The sequence below is a fragment of the Mycena indigotica genome, assembly GCF_014461135.1.
Source record: "Mycena indigotica strain 171206Taipei chromosome Unknown Mind.scaff0009, whole genome shotgun sequence".
NCBI lineage: Eukaryota > Fungi > Basidiomycota > Agaricomycetes > Agaricales > Mycenaceae > Mycena > Mycena indigotica.
Genome location: NW_023503008.1, coordinates 3966055 through 3992556, shown reverse-complemented (window position 1 = coordinate 3992556; position 26502 = coordinate 3966055). Strand labels below are relative to the sequence as shown.

General features: G+C 52.7%; 4 protein-coding genes across 4 annotated transcripts; 1 reads left to right on the top strand and 3 right to left on the bottom strand.

The window, feature by feature from the left end:
* Nucleotides 1–1417: 1417 nt before the first annotated feature.
* On the top strand, nucleotides 1418–2676 carry MIND_01101300 (AB hydrolase-1 domain-containing protein; the record flags this gene model as incomplete). Its single annotated transcript, XM_037367581.1, has 4 exons — nucleotides 1418–1721; nucleotides 1771–2019; nucleotides 2082–2321; nucleotides 2438–2676. The coding sequence occupies 4 exons, from the start codon at nucleotides 1418–1420 to the stop codon at nucleotides 2674–2676; spliced, it is 1032 nt and encodes a 343-aa protein (XP_037216975.1).
* Nucleotides 2677–9153: 6477 nt separating this feature from the next.
* On the bottom strand, nucleotides 9154–12075 carry MIND_01101200 (uncharacterized protein; the record flags this gene model as incomplete). Its single annotated transcript, XM_037367580.1, has 8 exons — nucleotides 9154–9567; nucleotides 9623–9987; nucleotides 10034–10882; nucleotides 10930–11045; nucleotides 11097–11225; nucleotides 11272–11612; nucleotides 11665–11691; nucleotides 11740–12075. 8 exons carry the CDS (start codon nucleotides 12073–12075, stop codon nucleotides 9154–9156), a joined length of 2577 nt encoding a protein of 858 aa, XP_037216974.1.
* Nucleotides 12076–15617: 3542 nt separating this feature from the next.
* MIND_01101100 (CxC2 domain-containing protein) lies at nucleotides 15618–17533 on the bottom strand (the record flags this gene model as incomplete). The annotated part of the gene is made up of 6 exons (XM_037367579.1): nucleotides 15618–15704; nucleotides 15757–15941; nucleotides 15987–16723; nucleotides 16771–16906; nucleotides 16954–17130; nucleotides 17176–17533. The coding sequence occupies 6 exons, from the start codon at nucleotides 17531–17533 to the stop codon at nucleotides 15618–15620; spliced, it is 1680 nt and encodes a 559-aa protein (XP_037216973.1).
* An 804-nt stretch (nucleotides 17534–18337) lies between these two features.
* On the bottom strand, nucleotides 18338–19320 carry MIND_01101000 (uncharacterized protein; the record flags this gene model as incomplete). Its single annotated transcript, XM_037367578.1, has 3 exons — nucleotides 18338–18644; nucleotides 18691–18927; nucleotides 18986–19320. 3 exons carry the CDS (start codon nucleotides 19318–19320, stop codon nucleotides 18338–18340), a joined length of 879 nt encoding a protein of 292 aa, XP_037216972.1.
* Between the last annotated feature and the right edge of the window lie 7182 nt (nucleotides 19321–26502).

Sequence of the window (26502 nt, the reverse complement as noted above, 5' to 3'; positions counted from 1 at the left end):
TTCGCCCCGTCGCGGCAGCGAAAGAGTCCGTTGTGAGTTTGAGAGCACGACAGAGGGCCGTTTCGAGCCCGGGCGGGTGGAAGATGACGGCAAAAGGCCGCTGTCAACGAGCACGTGCCTGCTTGAGGCTGTACCTTCTTCTAACCACCAACACGCGCCCGCCTTGACGCGTTTTCCCGAGCTGGTCGCGAACGCTGGCTTGTTGCGAGCCCGAAGGAACAAGCTAACCCGGGCCGAACTCGCCGTCTTGGCTGACCACCGCGGCTTGCTTTCTGGCGGCTCCATATGTTTGCGGGCCATTGAGGCTGCTGCCTCGTCCAGCGCTTGCGTCGGCAACTTCAACGCTGCCACGGCCCAAGTAAGCATCTACTATTTAGACTTCATTTGCTTCAACTCTGACTCTTCTACCAGCTCTACTGCCGTCCTTCAACCCATTCCTCTGCGCCTGCATCGAACTGTGATGTCAGTCTCGGCGCTTCGACCCGGTAATCTGACCGGGCCCAGTTGCGCGGTAAGTACTTTGTCGTTGACTCCGTTCTCGCTGACATGTTTAAATGGGAGTCTGCTACGGTTTGTATCCTTTATCGGCGGGTACTACTCGTCTCAAACGAGAGTTTGGCTGCGTCACCCGCGGAACAGCTTGCGTCTATTCGTGTTTAGTAGAGGGCAGCTTTGTACTTGCGCGGTTAGTACTTTTCTTCGACTCCCTTTATTTCCGCTGACACGCCTGGACAGTCTGGATAACAACGCGTTGACAAGCACCGTTATTCAAGATGGATGCGGGATAGTAGTCACTCGCGAGCGCGGTACCAGTCGGCAACACTGATATTTCCAGAGTTCTTGTTGCTTTGAACGTGCGGGAGTGCAATGAATCTATGTGAGTACTTTGACTCGATTTGGCGGCGCTGACATACTCTTTCTGCTTCCCAGACAACGACGCGTTTCCCGTTGTCCCCGATAGCCGTTGGAAAAATTGGGGCTGATGACGACAAGGCCGCGATTGACTGTGCGACGCGTGAGTTTGGACGCTCATTTTATGATTAAGCTGATGTCGTCGCTGCAGATTGTGCGCGAGCATTTATTTGCTCGAGGGTGGCGAGAAGTAATGGTGGACTTGCTTTGGGAGCAAGGTAAGCTTTTCTTGTCCGTTGTCCTCTGAGACTCATGTTACTGCAGAGTTGTTACTGTTTTTTTTGTTGTTCTCTAGTTGATGAATATTGACTTTTGCTGAGACTTGACTGGCGCGTGAGTTTGGGGCTGATCCATTTGTGGTCTGCGCAATGAGCTCGTCGTTGCGACGCGCGCTGCCCCTCGTCGTCGTTATGAGCGGCGAAGTCGTCAGCGTGATACGCAAGTCGGAGGGCCAATGTGCAGTTGGTCCAGGCGACGTCCGAGATCCGAGTCGCCGCAAGAAATCATGCAGCTTACGAATGGATTCACCATGAGCATGTTGGCCGTTCCCATGGCCTCACGACTTCTCAACTTTGGGCCATTCGCGATACTATCCACCCCCCCTCAACTGAATGTCCTCTCCCCTCTCTATTCCGCTGCCCTGGCCTTTGCCGACCACAGCACTGTACACGTGAAGGTTCCGCAGGATGTCATGTCCGATTTACAACAGCACCTCCAACCACTTGCATCGAGTGTTAATCTCGATGTCGCAGATTTGCTGGTTGAAGCTGCCGCAGTGGTCGCAACCTACAACATGGTCTCGCTTCTTGGTCTCTTTGGACATAGCCGGATCTTCTGACGATGTCGTTCCATGGCCAGTCGACAGCACTGAACACACAATCGAGCTGGCGCCCAACGTCAACATTCATGCCATAACACTCGTCACCCACCCCAATGCTCCTTGGATTGCCTTCTCAAATTCATTGCTCACGGACGAGGGGATGTGGGAATGGATTGTCCCACACATAATTGCACCGGCCGCGGCCCCGAATTGGCCGTTCAAAGGCACCTACAACATCCTCCTCCATTCTCAACGGGTCATGGCCAGTCATCTGTTTCGGCAGCGCCGTGCACTATCCCTCTCCTCGCACATGATCTGGCTCATCTCATTTCCATTCTTATTCCGTCAGGAAAGGTCAAATGCGTCATCGGTGTCTCGCAAGGGGGTGCTGCCGCTCTAGCCTTTGGTGCACTCTATCCCACGCTCACAGAAGGCGTTATTTCATGTGATACGGGGCCCAAAACTGCTCCAGGGAATGCGGAAGCATGGCAAGAACGTATTGCCCTTGCAAAAACAAAAGGCATCGAGGAGCTAGCTAGTGTGACTGTTGACCGCTGGTTCCCTTCTCCGTCCAAATGTGGACAAGGAGGTTCGAGATACGGAAGGACAGAAACAATCAAGAAAATGATTGCGACCACCAGCATCCCCGCTTTCGAGCTCGGAGCAGGCGCTCTCATGTCGTCGACCTACTCAAACCGCTTTCAGAAGACGGCGTCGATTTGCTGCACAGCGATGTCAAAACCAAAGTGCTGCTTGTTGCCGGCGAGCTCGATGGCGGGGGTAAAGTTGCAGCTGGAATGAAAGGATTGCGCGAAAAATGGCTTGAAGCTACGCCAGCTGCCAAGGTCGACCGGCCGAGATTGCCGGGCGCGGGTCATCTTCCGATGATCGACGAAACAGAGAAATACTGGGAAGTCGTGAGCGCATTCCTGAAGGGGTTGTGACCTGGGAAGAGGCATTATTTGGCTTGACGACGAACAAATGTACATCTAGTTGTAATTGTACAAAGAACAAAAGACCTTGTACAAAAAACAAAAAGCACTGCACAAGGAACAAGAAGCACTGTTCAAAGAACAAGAAACACTTTGTCCAAGATTACGATCTTATCGATGGTGTCATTGTCTGTGACTCGTATAAATTGCCATCGTGACCCAGCGTCGATCACATAAGCCCTATCCCTTCTTTCTCTCTTCAACGTTCAATTCGCTATGCCGTGCGTCTGCCCTTCTTCCAGTAGTATAACTCTCTTCAGCACGCGTGCGGCGCAGATCATGTGTGTATGCGTCTCCACCCTCAAATATTTCACATGTCAAATGTTACCCCCGCTTGCACGCCGCGCTCCAACGCTAAGTCGCTCGCTCGCCAAGTCGCGCGAGCGAGGGACCCTCTAATATACCTCTTTTCCTCGCGCACGGACCTCTAAAAAGTCACGAGTTAAACCTACTGGGGGAGAAAATTTGAGGTTTTGGACCCGTCTAACGGCAGTCTCGGGCATCGTTTGGGGGAGACAGGGTTTTGGAGTAACTTTCGGGCACTCCGGGCAGGCATAGAACAGTGTAAAGTCATGTATTGGCCTATTGATAACATCCAGGCGCTACTACTAAGACGCGTCGCGACGCCGTTTGATCCACCCGGCCCGGTTCATTCATTCCGACACCAAGTCCTCCGCAACAGCGACAGAGCGCTAAGCACGCTCCGTTCATCGCCCTCCCTCACGCGGGCCTCCGGCGGTTCGAACCTGCAAAAAAATTGAGCTCTTTAACACTAAAATGCACTTACAAAGTAACGGCGCAACGGCCAAAATGTGCCCAAGTCCACGCTTTCAGCTGGTTGATGGCCAGACGTGTTGCCGAAGCTGTCGCAAAAGCCCGGAGGGGCAAGACGGGAGTCGACGGCAAAGGGCGGGCCGGGCAAGCGGAGGAGTCGGGCGGGCAGGAGGTGTGACACGCGCAGCCAGAGGGTGGAGCGGCCGCAAACTTGAAGGCAGCAGGCCGGTGACAGAATGTGACACGGCTGAGTCGTTGCAAAGGTTGGCGGGCAGTCGGGAAGGAAGGTCCGGACTGAGTGAACGTGGCAGGAAACGACGCGGCCACCATCTCGTTGCCCTCCAACTCCAGAAATTGCCCGCCCGCGGCGTCCCAGGAAGTTGATGGCCGAGATTATCCCGCGGGAAGGTGGAGCAAGTCCGCCGTCGCGAGGCTAATGCGCCAACCACAGCCCTCGGCCCGTGGCGTCAAGGCGCCTCGGCACAATGCACCCGTGGCTCTACCCCTCACCATGATGCCATGGCACTAGCCAACGGAACTGGTGCCTACAGCCATGGCACTAGCCACCCACTGGCTACAGCCATGCCTTCAACGTTCCGCTCCCTCCTCCTTTTAGCCTGATGGGTTGTTGGCCTCCATGTGCGCTGTCGCAGCGATCGCCCAGCACATCTCTATATGGCAATGAGGGGGTCCTCGTTGATGACACTTTCCTGTTGCATACCGTTTTCGGTAGTGGTAGTCACACCGTTATTTTCCGATTATTTTTTCCTTCCAAATCCGAATCGGAATAGGACTCCGGGGTGTGACTCTGTTACCGTTACCCGGGCCTCTGTTACCTGTGACTCTGTTACCCGGGCCGTGAAATCTCCCATCATGGTCGACAGTCCGAATGGAAGTGCGTCTCCAGCTATTAATACTGAGGGCATCGCTCACGTTTACATCCAGCAGCGTTCGCGCAGCTGAAGCCACCTGTCCGAAAATGCCTGTATGAAATAGACGACATCATTACCACCATATTCGCCACTTACATCTTCTCGACAAACAACTGGAGCCTTGTGTCGATTCGACGGGGCACTCTTCGTCTCGTCTGTCGCGCTTGGTGGTCCATAATCGACTCCACTGCCTTACTTTGGAAACCCCTCTACGTCGTTGGCCATATGCGAGAGGAGTTTATCGATGGGCACCTCATCCGACCATCAAAATTCGTCCAGAGTATCATTTTCGACGCGAGCGACTGGGTTTTTGCGGCGCAAAATATCAGTGTTCCGTGCTCTGTCCGGATTGCGTCTCCAGAGAAGAGTGTATCTCGAATGGCGGCTCATCTTTCCCGTATTTCCAGCACCATCCAACAGCTTCACATTAACGTCGCGCACTGCTTCGATTGGAACCAACTTGTGGCGCTTCTCCACGACTCTTTTTTCCCCAGTCTCCGCCACCTCCATATTTCTTACTACGCCGCCTTTCGCCCTCTTTATCAAGACCCGATTCCCCTCACCCTTGTTGTTATCAAGACCCGATTCCCCTCACCCTTGTTGCCCCTTCCCTCCAACATTTATTTCTCAACGGCCCATCGACCCAATGCATCTCCTCGTATAGCTCCCTGGAATCCCTTTCGCTGGACGTCACCGGCGAGTTCTACGTCGGCCAAGGTGTCAGCGGCATTCGTAGAGAGCCGCCAGAGATTGCTCTAGCAAAAGTCCTCCGCCAAACCACGCGACTTACTCATCTCCGGCTCAAGAACGCAGACCTCTCGCTTACCGTCATCCCCCGTATGGAGCTCTCCTCCCTCCGCTCCTTGTCCGTCAGCTGCGAACATCTCATTAACCAGGACATACATCGATGCGGCCGATTTGTGTCCCACATCGACCGACATGATATTCACATTCTCGAAATCGACCTGATACACGAGGATTGCGTGGTCAGCTTCTGTCAGCAAAATCACAAAATCTTTGGCCGCATTACAGACCTTCGCGTCTCCGGCAGCTACCACCACTATATTGCCAACGAGTATTCGACCATTTTCATTGATTTTTCGAACCTCCAGCACCTTGATTTAACCCAACTTCGTGGCGTCCCTTCTTTCTCGGTGTCCCGAGAGGCTACCGCATCTCAATCTTACGTCAACCTGCTTGCCACTCTTCTGAATCTTCCGCTTATGCAAGACATCCGCGTGCCGTCGTCAATTACGGTCGGAGAGCCCATTTTGATGGAGGGCATAAATACGATTATGCAGCGGGTCTTCGACATTCAAAACGAGCCAACTAAAGCGTGCATCATTGAGGAACACGCACTCTGCCACATCCATAATCATTCGCTGTGCCCCTCACCGTTTCCCCACACCTGCGACAGCGACACGCCCATCCACGAGGATTGCGTGCCGGTCCGATATTCCGTGGTCACGTGCAGCATCAAGGATCCGCAGGCTTGGCATTGTGTCGACAGTGGTCATCTAGGCTGCGCCATCCGATGGAGTCATGCAGGGACCAGCCGAGTACCATCGCTGACACCATCCCCTCCTTCGCCCGTCCTCCTGACAGGCGGTGAAACCGGGGCCTCACGGACGGTCCATGATCTAGTTCCATGGTTCGAGCAAACTTGATTAGATGTCGGCGTAGCAACAATTATCAATGATCATCTGATTTCGCCTTCTTTCCTTCCTAACCGCCATGTCTGCCTCCTTTCGCTCCAGTGCTGAGTTCAGTCAACTCTATCGTTCTCTGGACAGAAGTGCCCTCCCTCCTGAGTATGTCAAACTTCCTCGTTGATTCCTTTCTTTCATTCCACCCCCAGCTTCGTTGAATCAGATCTTTTCAAGCCAGAGACCTCTCGAAAACAACCCTCGTACAACACGCTGTGAGTATGCGACCCTTACAATGATGTCCATAACTCTCGCTCTACTCAGACTTCGGAGACATTTCCGCAATCTGCAGAACCGTCGGGCAGACACCCCTCCTGGCGAGGAATCCGATGAACCGCCCTCCTACCAGACATTGTGCGTCGCCATTCTCATTTTCAAATTCGCTATTTAATTGTCCACCGTAGGCTAAAGCGACATTACTCTCGGAACGAGCGCTCTCGCATGCATATGGCCAAGTGCGTTCTCATCGATGATCTCATCCCTCTACCCCTCCCTACGGCAGTGTCTAAGTTGCCTGCCAGGAAGCGCGAGCAATTGAAATCCCAGTCATTGGCTGAGCAGGAGCGGATTGCGGCACGGTCGCGTGCATATCGCGCCAAGTATCGTGACAAGTGCGCTTCATTTCATTTTGTTGCAGTTTTCTCGTTGAACTCACACTAGGTGTCGGACCCAAACTCAACAAGCAGAGAATGAACAGCACCGCCGCTACTTTCTGCTTGAGGATATGGCTCCGCCGCCGCAGTCTCTCAATTGGGCTGAGGAGGCTGGGGGGGAGATGCCAGAGTCTTATGGGTTCTTGTAGTTTTAGCTTGCTTAATTTTATTTCATGATAATTGTCGTTGCAGAATGTACTAATAATCGATTGCCGTCCAGCTTAGTGAAGCATTTTATGCCTTGAACGCACTTTCTTAATAGGTATTGATTAGTTATCGTCGTTGCAGAAGGTACTCGATTACATCCCATCTAGCTTAGTAAAACGCTTCATGCCCTTCAACGCACGGAAACGACGAGAACGATGCAATGTGAACTCAGCTTCCCCCTTATCATCCATGGTAACCAACTCCGCTAGCGCCTCATCCGACAGGCCTCCATGTTCTAGCCAGCTCACCACTGAAACGTGGAAAGACTGGCAGAAAACATATTGGACCTCGTTCTCGCCGACAGGCATCAGGCCATAAGCCATTGCTTCGCCGGGGATGACGAAAGTGCTGCCGCATTCGAGAGGTATCATGCGTTTGTCGTGCAAGACGAGCTGGCCACCACGAGCGGAATCCCAGTTTCCGAACACGGTACAAACAACCGGCTCTCCAGGCCGCACTTCCCAGTCTTTTCGTGCCGCGTCGGATACCTTCCCAACCATACGCAGCTCGCAGAGCGGAAGAACCGTGCCACTGAAAGGTATCGACAGCTCGTAATCCTCCGCATATTGTTGCATCTCGTCGATGGCTGTCTCTAACAGCGCATAAACCCCAGGGAAGAATTGTCGTAGGAGATCTAGAATGGTGCGTTGGTCGGTACTATGCATCATCCAATGGTGGTTTTAACTCACGATTTTGGTAAGCTGAAGCAATCTTGAGTGGCTCTGCCGTTCTCAAGTCGTATACAGTCTGGGTTAAGAAGGGGCTTGGAAAGAGCGTCGCTGGATGCTATAAACCAAAATTTTAGCAACATGATTTGGTTATCCGCACGTCCACTTACTGAACTCGTCCGTGGCGCTCTAGGCAGCACCAACGCAACGCCCCAACGTAAGGGTCCCTTATCCCAAGCATGGCGTCGCTTGAGCAAATTGAGCGTTCGCGAGAACTGCTCAGCACAGCTCCTCCACTCCCCGATCATGTTGGATGGACCTGGAGCGACGAGAGCCATGAAATGGCCAATAGAATCGAGCAATGGGGTTGGACGAAATCTAGGCTAGATAAGCAACAAATTATGGTGAACAAATGGACCTACTTGTCGACTTCGACTGGTATTGCTCTTTGGACGAATCCCATCAAATCGACAACACTTGTAGTCGCAAGAGCAGCAACTGGGGCAACACGGGCTGGCGCCGAAGCGCTTCGAGCAATGCGGGATAGAAGCTCCTCATTCGGCTCTGCGATCTTGAAAATTGGCTCATTAGTGAAACCCTAGATTCTACCGTGCCGCAAACCACGTACCAATTCTCTGAAAACATCCGCATGCTCTTCGAGATATTTTGCAATGGCGTCCTGTCGGAGAATGTAGTCCAGGAGTGGCCGAGATACGCGTTCAGCGTATATGGCGGGCGCGAGGGGATCATTGTTGAAGATAAAGGACTTTTTAGAGCGAGTGAAGTATTTTTTCGGCGTTGGGGGAGAGGACATATCGGATGGGGCAGAAATTGGTGAGTGCTGGCGCCGCTGAGTGCCCTTTTACTATTCCAGCGCATGATGCCTAGACGTTGTGATGGTCACTCGTTCAGATGACCGTCCCATGCATAGCCTACGGAGAGTTGTCGCCGCACGTGGATTCCAGCGCGACAAGTTGTCCCCTTGCTGTTTGAGTCTGAGTTGTCGTCGTGTCAAATGGGCGTGAGGAGTTGTCGTTGTGTCAAATGGGCGTGAGGAGTTGTCGTGGTGATTCAAGTGGGCGTGAGGAGTTATCGTGCTGAATCAAATAGGCATAGGCGTTAGGAGACGCACGCTCGTTCAGAGATGACAGTCCTGTGTGCGTCAATGACAAACTTGGCTAGGAATGCGGCGAACGGTAGGCCAACGGGGGAGTTGTCGTCACATGGCTTACCGTAACATGACAGTTTGAGTACTAGTTCATTTGTTGATTCAAGTGGGCATGAGGAGTTGTCGCAGTGGGCGTGAGGAGTTGTCGTAGTGGGCGTGAGGAGTTGTCGTGCTGATTCAATTCGGTTTAGGTGTTCAGAGTTGTCATGTGAATTGAAATGGGCAATGTTACTTCGAACAAAAGTCTTCATTCACAAAGCAGTCAGAGTAGAGGCATGAGTGATTCTTTGCATATACATACTCTATCTGTACGACGCATAACTACTTGTTCCAATTAAACTCTTCGTAGTAGGTCGCCATTCCCTCCATCATCCAGCACGCGTCCTCCGTTGATACAACCCAATCTGCCTCTTCTGCGGTGCCATGGACCTCACACCCCCAGATGTACAATGCCGAAACAATGTACACAAAGCCGTCAGAGCCCCAGGTGTACAGGTCGCCCCAATCGGCGCCACCACCATAATTTCCGCTTGTTTGCCATCCAAGACTATCAGCAGTGCGTTTGCGCCACTGTGGCTGCATACTGTCCCACCACGCTGTGTACTCCGCTTTGAAAGCCGGGATATTCTCGACTTTGGGGGCTTTGTCTGGGTTAGACCGTTTCCAACGCGTGAGGATATTTGGTCGCCCCGTCGATGGCAGCGAAAACATCGCAGTGGTTGAAAAGTGAGGCGGCTTCCATTCGCAACCATGCGACAAGGACAGCATTGAAAACGGGCCCGAGGTTTACTTTGGTAACGCGATCCAGAGCACGCTGAAACCATTCCTTAGCATTCGAGGGGCAAGGCGGAGGTTGGGTCATGTCGTGGTCCTGTAGTGTTGCTTTGCGCGTGCGACGACGTGGTTCCACCGTCTTTGTCTTCGTAGCCGCCGCTACAGGAGACACGACAGACGATGAGCTCGATGGGGGCAATGTGGATGGAGGGGAAACCGAAGAAGGGAACACCGGCTTTTCTGGGACCGAAGGTGGCATTGACTCGTGTTCGAGGATGGCTTGGAGGGCCACGCGACTAGCAATGGTGGCGCGAGGTTGGGCTGCTGATGTGGGCAGTGTTAGGGCGTTGGACAGTGATGATGAGCTGGCCAGCGATGAACCTAAGAGATGATAAGCTGGATCAATTAGATAGTCAACTTGACAGACCTGAAGAGAGGCCACGAGATGTCGCTTCATTTGGGCGGAAGAATGGCTCATGCCAACTCGACGATGAAGTCTGGGGGGCCTCGTTGAACGGAGTAAACGAGTCCGAGTAAGCGTAAGCATTTGACGAGTTCGATGGAGGTGTGGTGGCGGATATAGATGTAAATGGGGGAGATGTCGATTGGGGTAAGAATGCCGGGGCGAATGAGTTGGCGTAAGTCGGATTTGGATCCATTGAAGCTGCAAACGTAGTCGCGTCTCCATGAAGTGACGGCGACGAAGACCGTGATGGGGAGGGAGAAGGGGATGGGAAGAAGAGCGGCTTTTTGGCGAAGTCAAGGGCTGGGGCAGGGGCAGGGGCAGGGGCAGGGGCCGTCAGTGTTGAAGAGGGAAGCCAAGTCGAGCCCATAGTCAATGACTCGGTCACGTGGGCGGACTGCGTAACCGATGGATAATTCATCACCGAGTTCTGGTTCGATTGAGTGGCCGATGAGAACGTGAATTCATTAGTGACACCGTTCTGCGACTGCGAGTGCATGGAAATCAAAGGAATCATGGGCAAGCGTGGCATTCCCGCCGGCGAGGAATTGGAAACAGCGGAAGTGACCGGGAACGATGTGCGTGGATGTGGAGGAGGGGGGGCATTTTGACCATGACGCCGTCTCTTTTTGGAACGATTCAGCTCGGTGTCGCTCTCCAAGTCCGAAATCTCTTCATCCTCAGAGTCCGATTCAGAGTCGATATTTGGGCTCGTGTCTGCATCCGAGTCTTCGTCTGCTGTCCCCATTGATGTTCCAGGCTTGGTGCGAGCGGGCTGGTTGGGCAAGGCAGCAGCAACACAGTCTCGTTCAGCTAACAAATAGTAAGTGACGATCTTGCCTATGATCATAAACACGTACTATACGTTGTCTTGAGGAAATCAACGTAGAAGCCCAGAACATCCCTCTCAAAACGCAGGGGATCGTATTCAGCCCAGTGGGAATGCCCAGCATTAAGGCTGCGACCGAAGGAAATGCTATCGATAAGTTCAGTGTGATTTCACGACAATAGAGGTAGTAGCACGTACTGGGTGGTTGTGATTTGACCGCCAAACTCGGGGTGGGGACCGCCGACAATAAGAGTTGAATGACATCCTGTGACGTTGTAGATTTCCTGGAGAATTGGCGCGATAAAATCGGGCAAGCGATTCAGCGCACTGGATATAGTGAGTAAAAGCGAAAGATGACAATTGGATAACACACGCTAGACGGGCTTCGGGGGTCATCGAGGGGGCTTCTCTGAGTGCGTTTTCAAAAGCCGCTTTTTCGGCTGCAGCCAACACTTTTGCTCTTTCCGCATAGCCTTGTTGCTCCAGTCGGGAAAGCGCACCGAACATCTCCTTTGCCACAGCAGCGCGAAAGCCGGCCCGGGGTCGAACATTGATATACGCGGGGTCTTGTTGTTGTTTTTGAGCCCAACGAAGCTGGACCATAGGAGCCACGTCGGAGCGGTAGCACTCAACCATGTATTGTTGGAAGGCCTGCCGCGCTTTGCGAGGGGGTGCATAGCCGGAAAGTCTGATCACCATACGAGCGTACGGGTCCTTTGTGGGATCACGACCAAATGTTCGGGCGGAACTTGAGGGTGCGGTGGACCCGGTATCGAAACCATCGTCGAATGCGCTGGTGGGTGAGTCAGAGTGACAGTCGCAGTCCCGTGATGTGACCCACCTTTCCCAATTCACGCAAACGCGCATCCTTGAACGCTTGAACTTCTGGGGTCAACTGCTCCGGCATGATCACAGAGTCGGCACTCCAGTTGGGGTCGAGGACAGGCTGCTCCCAGTCTGGCAGAGACCAATGAACCCGACTGAAAAATATGACCAGAATACGGCGGAGAAGCTTCCGCTCCGCTGAGCGCCCTCGAGTGACGGCGGCGGCATAGTCTGGGATGAATGGGGACAATATTTCTTCGCGCGCACCCGTAGCCCAGAGGCGCAGCGACTTGCGCTTCTCAGGAGGGATAGGCAGGCGCTGACGACGTTCTTGCGCGTTGGACTCGGACATGCTACTTGGAAAAGGTTAGGCAAACGAAAGACGACAAATGCAAGTCACTGACCTGGTGCAGGAAGAGGGTTTTCTGAGACGAAAAGAAGCGGGGGGACAGAGGAGGTGATCGCTTTTCTTTCAGTTCTCTTCTTCGCTAACCAAACATTTTATACTTTTTGAACCTCTGTCGATGTATCATCTTGTCCATCATATTCCGGCAACGGCAACAGCTCTACCACATGCACGGTTTCTATCCGTCCGTTTGGAGGTAATCGGACTTTGAAAAAGAATCGAATAAAAAAGGCCCTGAAGTTCGAGCGATCCCCAAAATCTTCAACTTCAGCGATGTCCACCACTGAGAACACCCCAAATGAATCGGCGACCACCGATAACACCCCAACTCAACCAGCTCAGCCATCTCGTCTGAGTATACAATGCGATTATCCTCCTCGACCTAGCTAATATCTTCCCAAGCGACCTATCACGATGTCTGCAGACTCTTGCAAGCGCTTGCTCAGGCGACGTCCAACCCTGGTAGGGCGCATTAAGTTCTTGTGGTCCATTGATCTCATTGTTTCAGATATCACCCTTGCGGCCGTTCTCCGATCCTGTGAGACTGATGGTGCATTTCACAATCTCATTCATCGCGTGGTAGCGCTAAGATTTTCAGGTGAAATGATTCTCCAATTCGAAAGCATGGTCACCTCTTTGGCTGGTAGGTTTATCTCCCAGTCTTTGCGCAATAACTCTCAGATAATGGACAGCATATATCGCCCTTCAAGATTGGACCGACGACGAGCTCGAAGATGTTAGCTCGGTTGGCTCGCGTTCCACCAAGGACAACGATCCTCCGCCGGCTAATCCGGCCTCTGCCGCTCCTATCGTCGCGGAGCCTGCCATTCCCGTTGACCCCATCACTACTACTCGTGAGCCGCCCTGGCTTTCTGGTCGTCTATACGACAAGGTACCTCGGGGACATCTCCTCCCCGTTTCAGACACTGATGTTGCTCCCGGTACCATCTGGTACTGCGTCATGGTCGGCACTTATGTCGGCGTTACTATTTCGAATCATTGGGCCGAAATGGTCACCGACAGGGTTTCTGGAGCCAAGATGAAGCACCAGAAATCCCAGACTGCTGCACTTGCTCTCTTCAACTCCGAGTTGGATCTCGGCCGCGTTAAGATTGTCAATGGGAAAAAGTGATTTTGTTTCTGCTACAGTACAAGTTGTTACCATACCACAAATTGTCGATCCTTTCGAATCAACGTATGCTTCTCTATCTTTTGTGATTAAGTTTTAAGTTTTCAGCGACAACTCTGCGACAACTCTTGGCGCATTGCTCATGCCGTTGATCTTCAGGGCAAGTGACAAGCAAGTGAAGTCGCGTTCTCTCGCGTTCTGTTCAAAATACTGAATACAAACGGTATGTATCACTCCTCGAAGATGGCATCATCGGGTGGCGTTCGCCCGGCCCGATGCACTCCATTCCAGTGGAATCGCCACGCCTTGGCATATTTGCAAGTACATGGGCATCCGGGGCAAATTTCCTGGTCGCAACGAGGATCTTTGCATGGTCCGTCGACTTCGACGGTTTCTGCTGATGTCGCATGAACGGTTTTCGCTGATGGCGCCTGAACATTCGACCAGTCGTAACGCTTCTTCCGTTGTCCATAGAATCGATTGGATGGTGCATTGACCGCACTGCTCTGAGAGCCACTATCGGAGTCGGACTCAGAGTCAGCTGCTGCTAGCGCGCTCAAAGACGGAAATGGGATGGCTTTTTTGTGGGCGGCAAGAAATGAGCGACGTGGTGTTATAGGAGTGGTGGGGGCAGGAGACAAGTATCGTCGTCGCCCACTGGCAGAGGGTGGTAATGGTTGTTTAGTAGTCAGGCTTGGTGCTGTCCGACCCTTAGCCTGGTGGTACATAGCATTGAGCTTGATCAGCCTTGAAATTGACCGAAGATAGCGTTACCTTTGGTGCGCTGGGGGCAAACTGTGCCTTGGATATGGCTGTCCAAGGCTTCGACACAGGTGTTGACTTGATTTTGGGGCTGCGAGAACTTTTGACCATGCCCGCGGAATCGACGCTGGAGGATTTCTGGGAAGAGACTTTCGTCGTTGAAGACTGCCGGGGCCTGGAGTCGTGCTCGTTTGCGCGCCTAGAAATATGCATTTAGGCTCGAGCATAATGGAATAGTCATAATGACCGACCTTTTGACCATGCCCGCGGAATCGACACTGAAGGATTTCTGGGAAGAGACTTTCGTCGTTGAAGACTGCCGGGGCCTGGAGTCGTGCTCGTTTGCGCGCCTAGAAATATGCATTTAGGCGCGAGCCTAATGCAATAGTAATATTGACCGTTGGCGATATCGAGCTGATGCAGCTCGAACTTGTCGCTGATAGGCTTGACGAGCCTTGAGGTCGGCACTTTTAATCTTTTCTCGATGACTATGATACTTAGTAGGATGGAATGGGTGCAATAGAGAAGACTGACAGACGCATTCGAAGGCAGGCCGCCTTACGGCGCTCCTCGATGTGTCTGAGGATTCATTTCTAAGTTACTAAGGGTAGTGAAACGCAGAACAGACTGTTGCTCGTATAGGTCTTGGGAAACTTGTCGAGGAGTCTTTATCGCGGCCGAAGTTTTTGACCTGGCTTGCTTCGTCTTGACCATAGTAGTGGTTCAGTGGTGAGTTGTGACCTGTCGCACACCTACAGGTCGACGTCAGTTCTCGACAGATCAAGCGCCAGTTTTCTGCGATATGCTCTAATGTCTGTCGTCCATAAGAGCTAGAATTGTTAGTGAGGGTACCATAGGCGTACCTTGGGGAGTTATCGAGGGGTTTTTGCTGTCACTGAAACTTTTGACCTTGCTTGCATTGTCTTGACCTGCGTTGTGGTTAGATTGCAGTGTGTGACCTACCCTGTCGTACCTTCGAAAACAGGTTCAGTGCGTCAGTTCTCGACAGATCAAGCAACAGTTTTCTGCGAATTGCTCTCATTTTTGTAGTCTATAAATCCTGAAAATATTATGTAAGGTACAATCTGCCTATTGTCGCATGCCTGAAAAAGCTCTTGGACATAGGCATCCCCGTTAATTTTCTATGATTTTTTTAAGCCTCAAAAAAATGATTTTGTATCTATCCATGACAGCCATGTTGTATATTGACCTGACAAAATTTGAGCGCTAGCGGAGGAAGGACATGCGAGATATATCGAAATTACCATCAGTTCCCGACCATACCAGTCCGATTTATGTGAATATAATAGCTGAAAGACCTGTCAGTACTGGCCATACTCTACTACTGGATGTATACTATAACTATTTGCTGCTTCCTGCCTCTACCACGCTGAAGGGGAGGAATTACCCGTCATCTCGAGAGTTGGCGCGTCAGTTCTCGACGCGTCAGTTCTCGACGCGTCAGTTCTCGACACGTCAGTTCTCGACCGCGTCAGTTCTCGACACGTCAGTTCTCGACGGGAGAACTTGAAGATTACTGACACTTAGATAGTGGGATGTGTACATTTAGCATTGGATGAAAATATCAAGGTGTAAATTAGTTGTGCGCCGCTTCCAACTCCGCCATTCCATCCAACATCGATAATTGTTGCAAACTTTGCGTGGCATCAACTCCCCATGAGGTCTGGTAGTGGCCAAGGAGGAGCTCATGCATGGCTGCTTGACGCAGAGCATACGCATTCAACCCCTGGAGAACTTCGTCTGACACTGAGGAAGCGCGACTGCGGGCATGGGCTCGCCACCAATTCGTTTTGCCAACGAAGGAATCGCAGCACGCGCCGCATCTCCTCCTTCAGCAACATGACCTCTTCACACCAGCGCTTCTTCCGCGACAAAGCTCTTGTCCATTCGACGCGGATTGCTATTGCAAGGATGAGTAGAGGCAAAATCATAATCAAGACCTTACACTCATGTAATTCGGCCTCCTCGTCTCCAAGAGCACCTGCAGCTGTCCACACCCACGACATTGTTCGTCGGGATTCCCCCGAGTTTCGTCCTAAGCGAGTGATGCGTGCATTGCGTCGAGCACCAATGGCATTGAGCTTGTGGGTAGCGTCTACATCTTCAGTATCGGCATCCATATTGAAGCGGACATCCGCATCGGTCAACTCGCGGAGTTGGGGGTGGCGATGTATGGCATTGAGATTGCCCAGTGCTGCGAAGCCGCGCCGATAGCGACGCACATGCCGCATCAATCGCTCAGTTACGCTCTCAATGAGCTTAGCCGATTTGGTCGTCTGCTTTTGGCCAACAAGATGTGCGTTGCGGTAGGCGATTAGCCACCGCTTGGCATTCAAGGCCGACCGAATTGCAACCAGAGAGTTCTCGCATTGCGTCACCCTCAGGCGTTCTTCGGTCTCCACAAGTCCTGGTCGACAACCAAAGCGACCACCAGCATCGGTAGCAGCCGGCATTTGACTAGGCATGTAAAGCTGAATATGTTCCGGGTCTGGAGGTGGGAGATCCGAGTCGCGGTTGGCTTCGTCGCGCTCGAGGAGGGTCGCAGCACCAGGCATATAAACCGACTGAAGTTGGCGGAATCGAGAAAGTTTAGCAAGAACTGTATGGCGCCATTGCTCAACGTGGGTTTCATGTGTGGTGGTTAGGAGACTGGGCGTTGAAGATGCATTGAAGATGCGTTGTCTGTAAAGATGCTTATTAGCCGTCAAAGAACCAAGAAAACTACGGACTGGAGATCTTCCATCTGAATACCAGCGGTGAGGAACGATGTAATACTTCCGCCTAGCACTGTTGCAGACCCATCCTCATTTTGTTGACGCTCCTCTCGTTGAAGCTGAAGGCGAATTTCGGCTTCTGTCGGACACTCTGAAAGTGAATTAGTTGAGATTAGACACAATAAACCGCAAGCTGACTTTGATTCTTGGTCGCAAATGGATTTGGCTGGGAATGATCCTCTTCCCACAGACGCAACGCACGTTTCCATTCTTTGATCAGATCGGAATGAACGCCTTCAGAAACAGCCTCGAAGGCATCAATTTGGTGGGAACGTTCTGCTAACGCTAGAACAAGTCGTCGTTTGAGCGTGTTTCCTACAAACCATCAAGATATATTGTGATACTTAGATCAAACCATACCAAGACCGAGGTTCTTGAGGAAATTATGGTTGTCGACGCGATCTTCTATTACGTCCGCGCGATGGCCCAGGCCCATTTCCTTGGTGGAGAACGCAATGGGGTTTAGCACCGACCAAACACGCTCAATGCCCTCGCCGTCAGTTTTCGCCGTGCCCGGCTGGCGCTCGAGATGGTTTTCGTTGTTGCATTCGGTATTATGGATAGGCGCATGGAAAACCGGAAGACCAAATTGAATCTTGGTTTCTTCGAGATTTTGTTGCATTGGCGCGGGGAGACGACGCATCCGTTCTGGCAAGTTGACCTTCCATTGACAGGCAATATCGTAAGAGATGGTGATGAAAAGGATTGCGAGTCCCATAAGCGCAGAAAAGACAATCCAATCCATATTGGAATATCTATTGGCAGTCAGCGCAGAAAGCGAATATAAGCAAGACACACCGTTCCCCCTTTTGTAGGTCACCAAGACCGTTTGGTCGTATACACCTCGTGCCGCGCGCAAACACAGCCCCCCACCCCGGAAACCCTCAACCCGGTGGTCATGCGAGTGTCCTTTTGCAGAAGAGCCGCGAAAGCGATGCAGGTGCTGACCTGGATGGCAAGTAAAAACCAATGATGTGGTTGTGAGAGGAAAAAGATACATCACTTTCGCTCACGTATTTCTTCACGTGCTCACGATAACCTATGGGCTCGACCCAATAACCCCAACCAGGACCGAGCGGCGGGTCATCGATTTCGTTGGCTCGAATCCTATTTTTGAGTCGGAAATTCGCATCAACTGCGAGGATTAGCATGTAAAGAAACCTGCGGGAAATCAATAGGCTGTAATCGCTTGATGAATGTATCCCACTGATATTTTCGGTCAGCTTGACACCAATCAGCTGGAAGATTCTTCCCGTCATGAGGACAGGCCCAACAAGAGACAGCAGCACCACCGAGTGACGTTGCTTCGACTCCCTGCAGGGTCGTGACCACGACCGGCTCGCTTCAGGCGGGAAGTGAATGCCCACTGTCTTGACATTCGATGGAATTGACGGCGTCGATCCTGAAGCGGAGTTAGGATTTTTGGGTGGATAGGGAAAAATGCCTACAGGAACAGAGGATACACCACTGGAGGCTTGACTGTTGGTTGAACGCTCTAAGGAGGTGACGAAGTCAGTAACATTCATGTTACCGACAACGTTGAGAAGCCTAAAAAGTCGCAGAGCCCGGAAGGTGGCGCATGTAGCCGGGGCGGTGACTGTAGCTGGATACCAGGTGTTTCGAAGTAATTGCTGGCAATGCTCGAGATCCAGAGCGCGGTTGCAGCCACAATAACGGATCGTGACAGTGCGTATTCCTGAAATGTCGACAACAGTAATCGTATGGGGGTCGTCCTCAGGAAGAGGACAAGGAAGTCCACCATGCCCGAGCTGGTAAACGAGGCCGAGCTGGGACAACTGAAAAGGGACATAGAAAGAGCCGTTCCATTCCTAAATATGATGGATGAGAACGTTTTGACAAAGAAGGAGGCCATACCTCAAGCTGGTGCAAAGGCATTGATTGATGCCGAGCCAAACAACACTTCTCGCACTGCAAATGCTGCCCACACTCCTCACAGCGAAACAACCGAGTCGATGACGGGTCATCGGGGTGCATTTGCGCTTGACAGTGGGCACAACTGGGATACGCAGAGGAGTTGCCGAGCCCTTCGAGTCGGAGTATTTCGTCCAGATACATAGACAGCAGAGGTCGCCATTGCGACATGGGGTTGATCTGGAGAAAAGTTGAATAAACACACACAAGAAGGCGAAAGCTCACAGTGCTCTGGTACCTCTTGCGTTTCTGCCCGGTGGACCCTTCTTCTATATTACCCTCCTCGCTATTATCTGGAGGGACGTGGGACATGGCGCTAGCCGGATCGAAAGTGTCGTGGGGCATAGGTTTCCACGATGCGAATTGGTCCTGCAATTCAGACGGTGCGACTGCGGGCAGCTGGAGCGAAATATTGGTCAAAGTGGGACGTTTCGTGAGTCGGGTACCGCCTGAGCCTTCGGAAATGTACACTGCTCGTGCAGCGACCTCTTGGTGGCCGGGTACATGCTGGCCTGTATCGACATCGATGTCCCGTGGGGCTCTCCCAGTACGAAAGCGAGAGGCCCTGCTCATGGCATGAGAGGAGAAGAGGGTTTCGGATCACGCACGTAATACGTCAATGATTCAATCAACAAAATTCTACTCGTTTTCAGATTCAATCGGACCCAAGTATGTGCAAGCCTAAAATAATAGTATTCCAGTTTGAGTGCAGACTAGTAATTATCTAACATTCAAGTCGTCGATTTTAGGAAACTCCAATGCTTCCCATTCGTAAGTGACATGACTACGGTCATTGGCAATCTCAGGATATTCATCCTTCAGCGCGTACTCCATATCGAAGCAACGATAAGGTTCAGAGGTAATTACTCTGTCACATACTGGGCACTTCCAGGTGCGTTGGAGGGAGAGATGGATGCACAGGTAACAGAAGCTGTGGCCGCACGGGGAACTGGTAAATTTGAATCGTTGAGCAAAACAGCAGAAACGTGGATGAAAGGGACATACACGACAGGATGAACCTTCGCACCCAGACACACACCACACATGTGATGCAGAGAGTGGGCTTGAACGTGAGGCGGGATCGGGCCGGGGAGCAGTACATATCCGCGGGGCACATACGTGCCCGTGAAACGACGCCAACCACGATGAATAGAGTCGCGTGCTGGACGACGCAATCGTCGGCCGGTGGTCATGGGAAGATCTTTTAGAACAAGCCTCTGGGCTGCTCGATCGAAGGGGGTGGACCCCAAGGTAAGGGCGGGAATGCGCCGGCGTCGAAAAGGCGAAAGTGTAGGACTAGAGGGACCCGAGGAGACTGCTACATGTATTTCAGCGGAGGAGAACGCGACGGCAATATAGTTATACCACTGGATGTCGAGGCTGGGGATGCTGGAGCACTGTTGCCTAAGCAAATTTCGGTGAGCCTGAGCGATGAGAAGGAGTTTTGAACATACCAGAACCAGCACCTGAAGATGAGCCAGAGGAGCTCGCAGCTAGAATTGAATGAGGTTAGCGGGAACACAAAGCAAAGGCTTCAAATTTGCGTACTTGATTGACGGCTGCGAGTCGGAGTCGTGTGCAAAATCGCAGCCTTCACTGCAAATAGACAGCGAATCAGTTTGCTGCTAATCGTGAGGTGGACTGCATACCGGGACTGGCTACGCTTGAACGGGGAGAAGAGCCCTCGCGGCGACGAGAGAGCTTTTTGGAAGGCGATTTGAGGGATACCATGGCGAAGACTTTTGGCGAGGAATCGACCGCGAGAACAACTTGAATGCGAAGCTTGGGTACTTGAGGACCATCGTACTATGGCTAGGGAGATATCATTTGGAGCCAGCCATACGAGGCGACAACTCCTCCTGTCTGGCGACGACGACAACTCCTCGTTGGGTACTTGATCGTACTATGGCTAGGGAGATATCATTTGGAGCCAGCCATGCGAGGCGACAACTCCTCCTGTTTGGCGACGACGACAACTCCTCGCGTGGCGGGAAGGAAAGGGAGCGAATAGCATCTCCTTCTTGGTGTTGGATGAATTCATTGATCAGCAGGGGAAGAACCACGACAACTGCTCGGCCAGTTTGTAGATGTCCCAGAGATGTCCCCGTAATGACGCTTTTACGGGAAAAGATGGCAAAGCATCCGCGTTGCTGAACGTGGGAGCTTCCCAGAAATCCACCGACGTCATAGCTGCACGTGCCAGATCAAACTAGCGCGGATCCGGCCAGGAAGACCCGGCGGCCTGTAGGTCCTTTTGAAATGCCATCGGGTAACTAAAGTATGCACATGCGGAGACAACTCCTCACATCACTCTTTGAGGCGTTGCGCAGCTCTACGCAGCTCTCTACGCGAGGGACAACTCCTCGTTCCACAACAACAGCGCAATGCCGAGAGGCAAATCCCTCCTGTTGTCGCGCTATTAAGCTGACAATCAACGAATCGTTGTGAAGTACTAGTAATCTACGACTAATGTGCGACGACAAATCCTGATGGCCAGAAGTAAATCTTCAAACGAAGAAACAGTCCGTCGTCACATCAAGAAGCAGTGGTTGACAGTTCCTGTCAGATCACTTCTTGTCCGATCAATCACGTACATACGGTCATGATCTGGTCGACGCTGGTCCAGAGGATACCACCAGCACAATGGCTCAGTGGTACAGCGTCCGATGCTTGCATGGGAGTTGAGGGTTCAATTCCCTCTTGTGCTACACGGGCACCTGGAGCCTCTGTGGCCAGAGCAGCGCACACTGCTAATGCGCATTCATTGTGAATTGCTCTCGCCACGGAGGCTTCCAGGGGCCCCACTTTTTTAATCGGGCAAACTGGATTTGACTCCCGCCCATTTTTGTTCATTTCTTTCTGCGCTCGCATCCTGTACAGCCTAAACTATGATAGCCAATGCTGGATCAAGTAATTCTTCCTGGAATGGCAAGAGTTTGGACAAAAAGTAAAGATGGCACCCAATTTGAGACCCGAACCATCGGGGTTTTAGGCAAATTTTCATTTGTTCACTACACAATCTAGGATATGATTGCCATAATCAATTGCCAAGGCAGACAAGCTTCCCAGTTTCACGCGAGGAGTTGTCTGCCGATGTCGCACCCAGGCCATCAGCGACAAGAAACAAAGATAGCACCCAATTTCAGACCCGAACCATCGGGGTTTTAGGCAAATTCTCATTTGTTCACTACACAATCTAGGATATGATTGCCATGATCAATTGCCAAGGCGGATAAGCTTGCCAAGTTTCAGGCCACGCGAGGAGTTGTCTGCGAGTCTCCCGATTTCGGACCCAGGCCATCAGCGACACGGAACAATTAGGCAATAATCATAGTGAATCGCTCTGAGAAAAGGCCAGTACATCGTCCCAATGGCTGGAAAGTAAGCCAGGCAGAGCAGGCATTCCCCAGCTCCATCCTCCACAAGATGCGTACAGCATGGCAAGAGCATCCGCATCAAGCCGACCATCGCGGCACATCGGCCGCATCACGCCAACGTGGCATATCTGCATACCCGAGCATAGCCGCCCATCCAATGAGCCGCGCCGGGCGCCAAGCCGCTGAGATGGCCAGGGTGGTTGGCGCACACTCACTCTTTCCGGCCGGCGTGACCCAACCCAACCATCATTTGGTACGACCATCATTTGGTACGACCATCATTTGGTAGGACCATCATTTGGTGCGTCGAGAGGGGGGGGGGGTCGAAGCAAATCACCTATCAGGGATCAAGAGATCCTGTCAGATGACGACCTAAATGGGGAGTGATGGACGCGCCATGTGGTGTGAAGTCGTAGCCAGCGGGGTGGCTAGTGCCATGGCTGGTATGTTGCCGTCCCGTTGGCTACTGCCATTGCCATTATGATAATGTTTAGCGTGGCGGCTCCACAATGACACGTTTGGAGTCGATTGTCACGGTGGGTATGAAAAGCAACGGCCGAACGGGGGGGATTGTAGTAAGAGCTGAGTGAACGCAGACATGTATCCCGCGGAGACAGTAGCCAAAGGACGTGCCGGCAAGAAAGGGGAACGCGGGCCAGCTCCCCGAGCAGGCGGTTGATGCCCACCTTGAGGGGTCCGGGCCGGGAGGGAACGTGACGCAGGTGGCCGGGCAACCAGGTGCCGGATGATAACTTTCCCTCGGCCCATCCATCTCGTCACGCGGGGTGGACCATCGAAATTGATGGCCAAGGAGGGTGGGCGGTTGACTCGGAAAAGGGTAGGACGCAGAGCAGGCCGGCTGGCCGCTCGCCAGATGATGGTGGTATGTTTGGGAAAGGATAGGCCGAGCTTGAAGGATGTGATGGCCAATATTATCGCAGGGGATGATGGCAGCATGCAGCAAGGCCGGACCAGGAATATGACGCCCGGCATTAACAGGCTGAGCGTGTTCGCCGTGAGGGGAGAGTTGTCGCGAAGGGTGTAGCTCGGTGATGGTCAGACTCGGAAGGTTGTTCGGCGTGTTGGCCGGAAGTCCATGGTCAACGCGAGGAAGTGAGGGCCGGCCGGGAGGCAGGAGATGATGGCGGGACATGAAAGAGAAGTGTGGCCGTGTGTACACCACACAGCCGAGAACTTTGCAGGCCGGGGCGGCATGCGCGCCTCCGGCGGCAAGGCCCTGCAAAAAAGTGAGCCTTGAATCAGAAAAAAGCGGGTCAGAATGCTCACCAAAATACCATCAAATCGTGATGATGGCATCAACCCGTGGTCAACTGGCAGGGCAGGGGGGCCTGTGAGGAAACCACACAGCCGAAAGCTTTGAAGTCCAGGGCGGCTTGTGCGCCTCCGGTGGCAAAACCCTGTGAAAAAAGTGAGCCTTGAATGCTGGAAAAAGTCAGCCAGAATGCTCACCAGAATACCATCAATATTTGATGATGGGATCAGCGGCGGCCGATGCCGGGCTCGGCAGAATCCAAATATGGAAATAACCTGCACCGAGGAAGTGGAGGTGGGAGACAAGGAATGTGGGAGCACAAGCTCCAGCATCCGATGAAACTGAACATGCCTCCGGCAGGTCAAAACCTGAACAAAAAAGTCAATTATTTTTCACGTTTTCGGCGGGGATCGAACTGCTTACGTAATGCAGACAGTGTCGGTACAATCAGCGTGGAACAGCGAGGGATGCTAGGCAAAAAGCCCCAGCATCCGAGGTGGTTGCGGTAGGGGACAGGATGTGCCTCCGGCGGGTCAAAATCCTGGAAAAAAAGTCAGTTAATTATTATGTTTTGTTTGGGAGTCGAACCGCTTACGTAATGGGCTTGAGGTCTCCAAATCAAGCGGTCAAGTCGGCAGGCAACTGCGAGCTGTGCTGAGGCAAAATCCTCAGCATCTGACAACGCTGTGCGAGAGGCGCTATGTGCCTCTGGCGGGTCAAAAATCCTGAAAAAAAGTCAGTTATTACTCGTCCTAGGGTGGGGCTCGAACTGCTTACGTAATCGTCTGGCGATCCCTAAATTTCGCCAAGGCAGCCGGCAAATTTGTTGGCATGGCGGAGCGTTGAGACGCAGGCAACAGCGGTATTGGGGACGGACAGAGCTACGAGTGGTGAGCTGCTGAGAGCATACAGCAGTGAAGATCAACCCACAAGGTGTTGCAAAGGTTCCCCCCATCGCGGACACGAGCACCAGAGAAGATGCATGATTTCACAAGCCAGAGTGCTGACGCCGCATAGACAGGGACAAGACAACTGGAAAAACGATGTCACAATGGCAAGAAAGCTGGCTTGAATAAACTTACCAGTCCCAACAACAGCGGCAGAGCAAAAGCTTGAAAGCTTTACTCGGGATGACACTTAGCGCGCTGGTTTCTGTTGAAGATGAACAAATGATCAAAAGGGAAAGGCATAAGTACTCACAGCTGCGTCGAGAACAGTGATGATGCCTCGCATCCCTGTCGAGGTAGCTCAGGTCATGATGGCCAAGAATACGAGTGGGAGGTCGTTGGACTCGCACATTGCTGCTGGCGGAGGGGATGGTCGCAGCAGATTGACGCCGCCGAAAGGGAATGTTAGCGCAAAGGGTTGATTCTGAAGACGGAACATCAACCAAGTGAAGAAAGCAAGTAAAAGTCCACAAACCTTGGTTTGAACCGGCACCAAAGGGCCCCGCCTTAGAACAACGGGCAAGGAGGATGTTGATATCGGGAAACAAGCCCTTGATGCAGAGCCAGAGGGCAGTCACAACCCGCTTGAAGCCACGGTCAGCGTTCGCTAGGCCTGTCTGTAAAGAAACAAATTAGCACGCTGGAGAGTCCAACAGAGGGAAGACTTACGAGCCACTGGCAGAGGCGGCGGCGGTGCCAAGCGCAAGGACATGCATGGTGGTGGAGCTGTTGGTCACGGTAGCCTGAAGCAGGTCGAGGGTTCAAGTTGGCGCTCTCCATAGTCTTCAACAACAATGACGACTCGGAGGAGTTGAAGAGAGCTACGCTCCGAGTGGGTCAGTGTCGTGTGGTGGTGGTGTAAATTTTTGCTGCCGTATATGCCGTCGTGATCGTGGAAACGTCGCTCGCGTAAGAATTTGAAGGAGCGGAAGGGGGCTTGACTGCCAAGTCCAAGCTCAAGTTGGCGCTCCCCGTCTGCAAGAAGTCGCAGACGACTGAAAAAACACGGTCAGTGAAGGGAATAAAGAAGAGGAAGGTGAGGTACTAACCATGGCTGAGTCGAGCGAGGCTCTGCAGACCAAGTTCAAGGACGTTGATGGGTTGGCTGGGCTTGAGAACGCCTTCGGGGCGGCGGCCTCAGTTTTGGGCACAGAAAACACGCTAGAAAGTGTTGGTCAGTAACGAGGGAGGAATGCAGAAGAAGGCAAACATACGAGCAGGATGGAGGCGGCGACATCGAAGAGAGAGGTTGTCGAGGGTGACGACGAGAGGGATTGTGGTGGAGCGGAGACAACCAGGAAGAGGGCGTGACCTTGTTGACAAGCACGGGTTTGATGAGTGATCATGCCGTAGATGTGATAATATGTGATTGATTGCGGGCGGAGATCGTTGTGAGCCGTCGGGGCGGCTTGCCCGTGAAGCGGCGAGCATCACCATGACCGTGAGTAGATACGGGCCAGTCGTGAGAGGGTACGCATTTCCATCGCAAGTCCACTCCAAAGTTGGTGGGAGTAGTAGAGCCCATGGTGGCGCGCGCCAAGTTACCGCGGAGTTATTTTGGCCTTTCCGGCATCTGTCAGGGGAAACCCTGATGCCGTCACTTGATCCCATCAAGCGCCGCGTCTCCGCGTCTCCGCTCGTGTCTCCGCGTCTCCGCACCCTGACGCTCTCCCTCCACTGCCCGCACCACATCCCACATCCAGTGATCCCCAGTCTTCGACTTCCCTGGCCACCCCTTTCCGGGAGTCTCTCCGCCGGCGGAGTCACCATCAGGGATCACTAATGCCATCGGAGACCCCTCCGGATGTGGACGCACCACTTCCCTCCGAGACCTTGAGCCTATGGCCTTCTAGCCTCTCTGGGCTGTCACTTATCAAGGTCTCCCTACGATCTCTACCTGCTGGACCTCTTGGGTGTCCCCAACCCATGTCAGCGTTCGGGCTTATGTTCGGATGGCTGAGCCTTGCCATGGCTCCGCTCTCCACTCCGCCACCACGGCCCCCCGTCATCGGGCCTTCCCCTGGGTGAGGCCTACTGCCGTTAAGGCTCGTGCCTACTGCAGCGCCCCAGGCTGCACGCCCTCACACCTCCACCTCTCTGGAGACGTCCGGGGGACGTCTCCGAGTGACCCCTGTCGCTACCCTCCAGTGGTCATGGC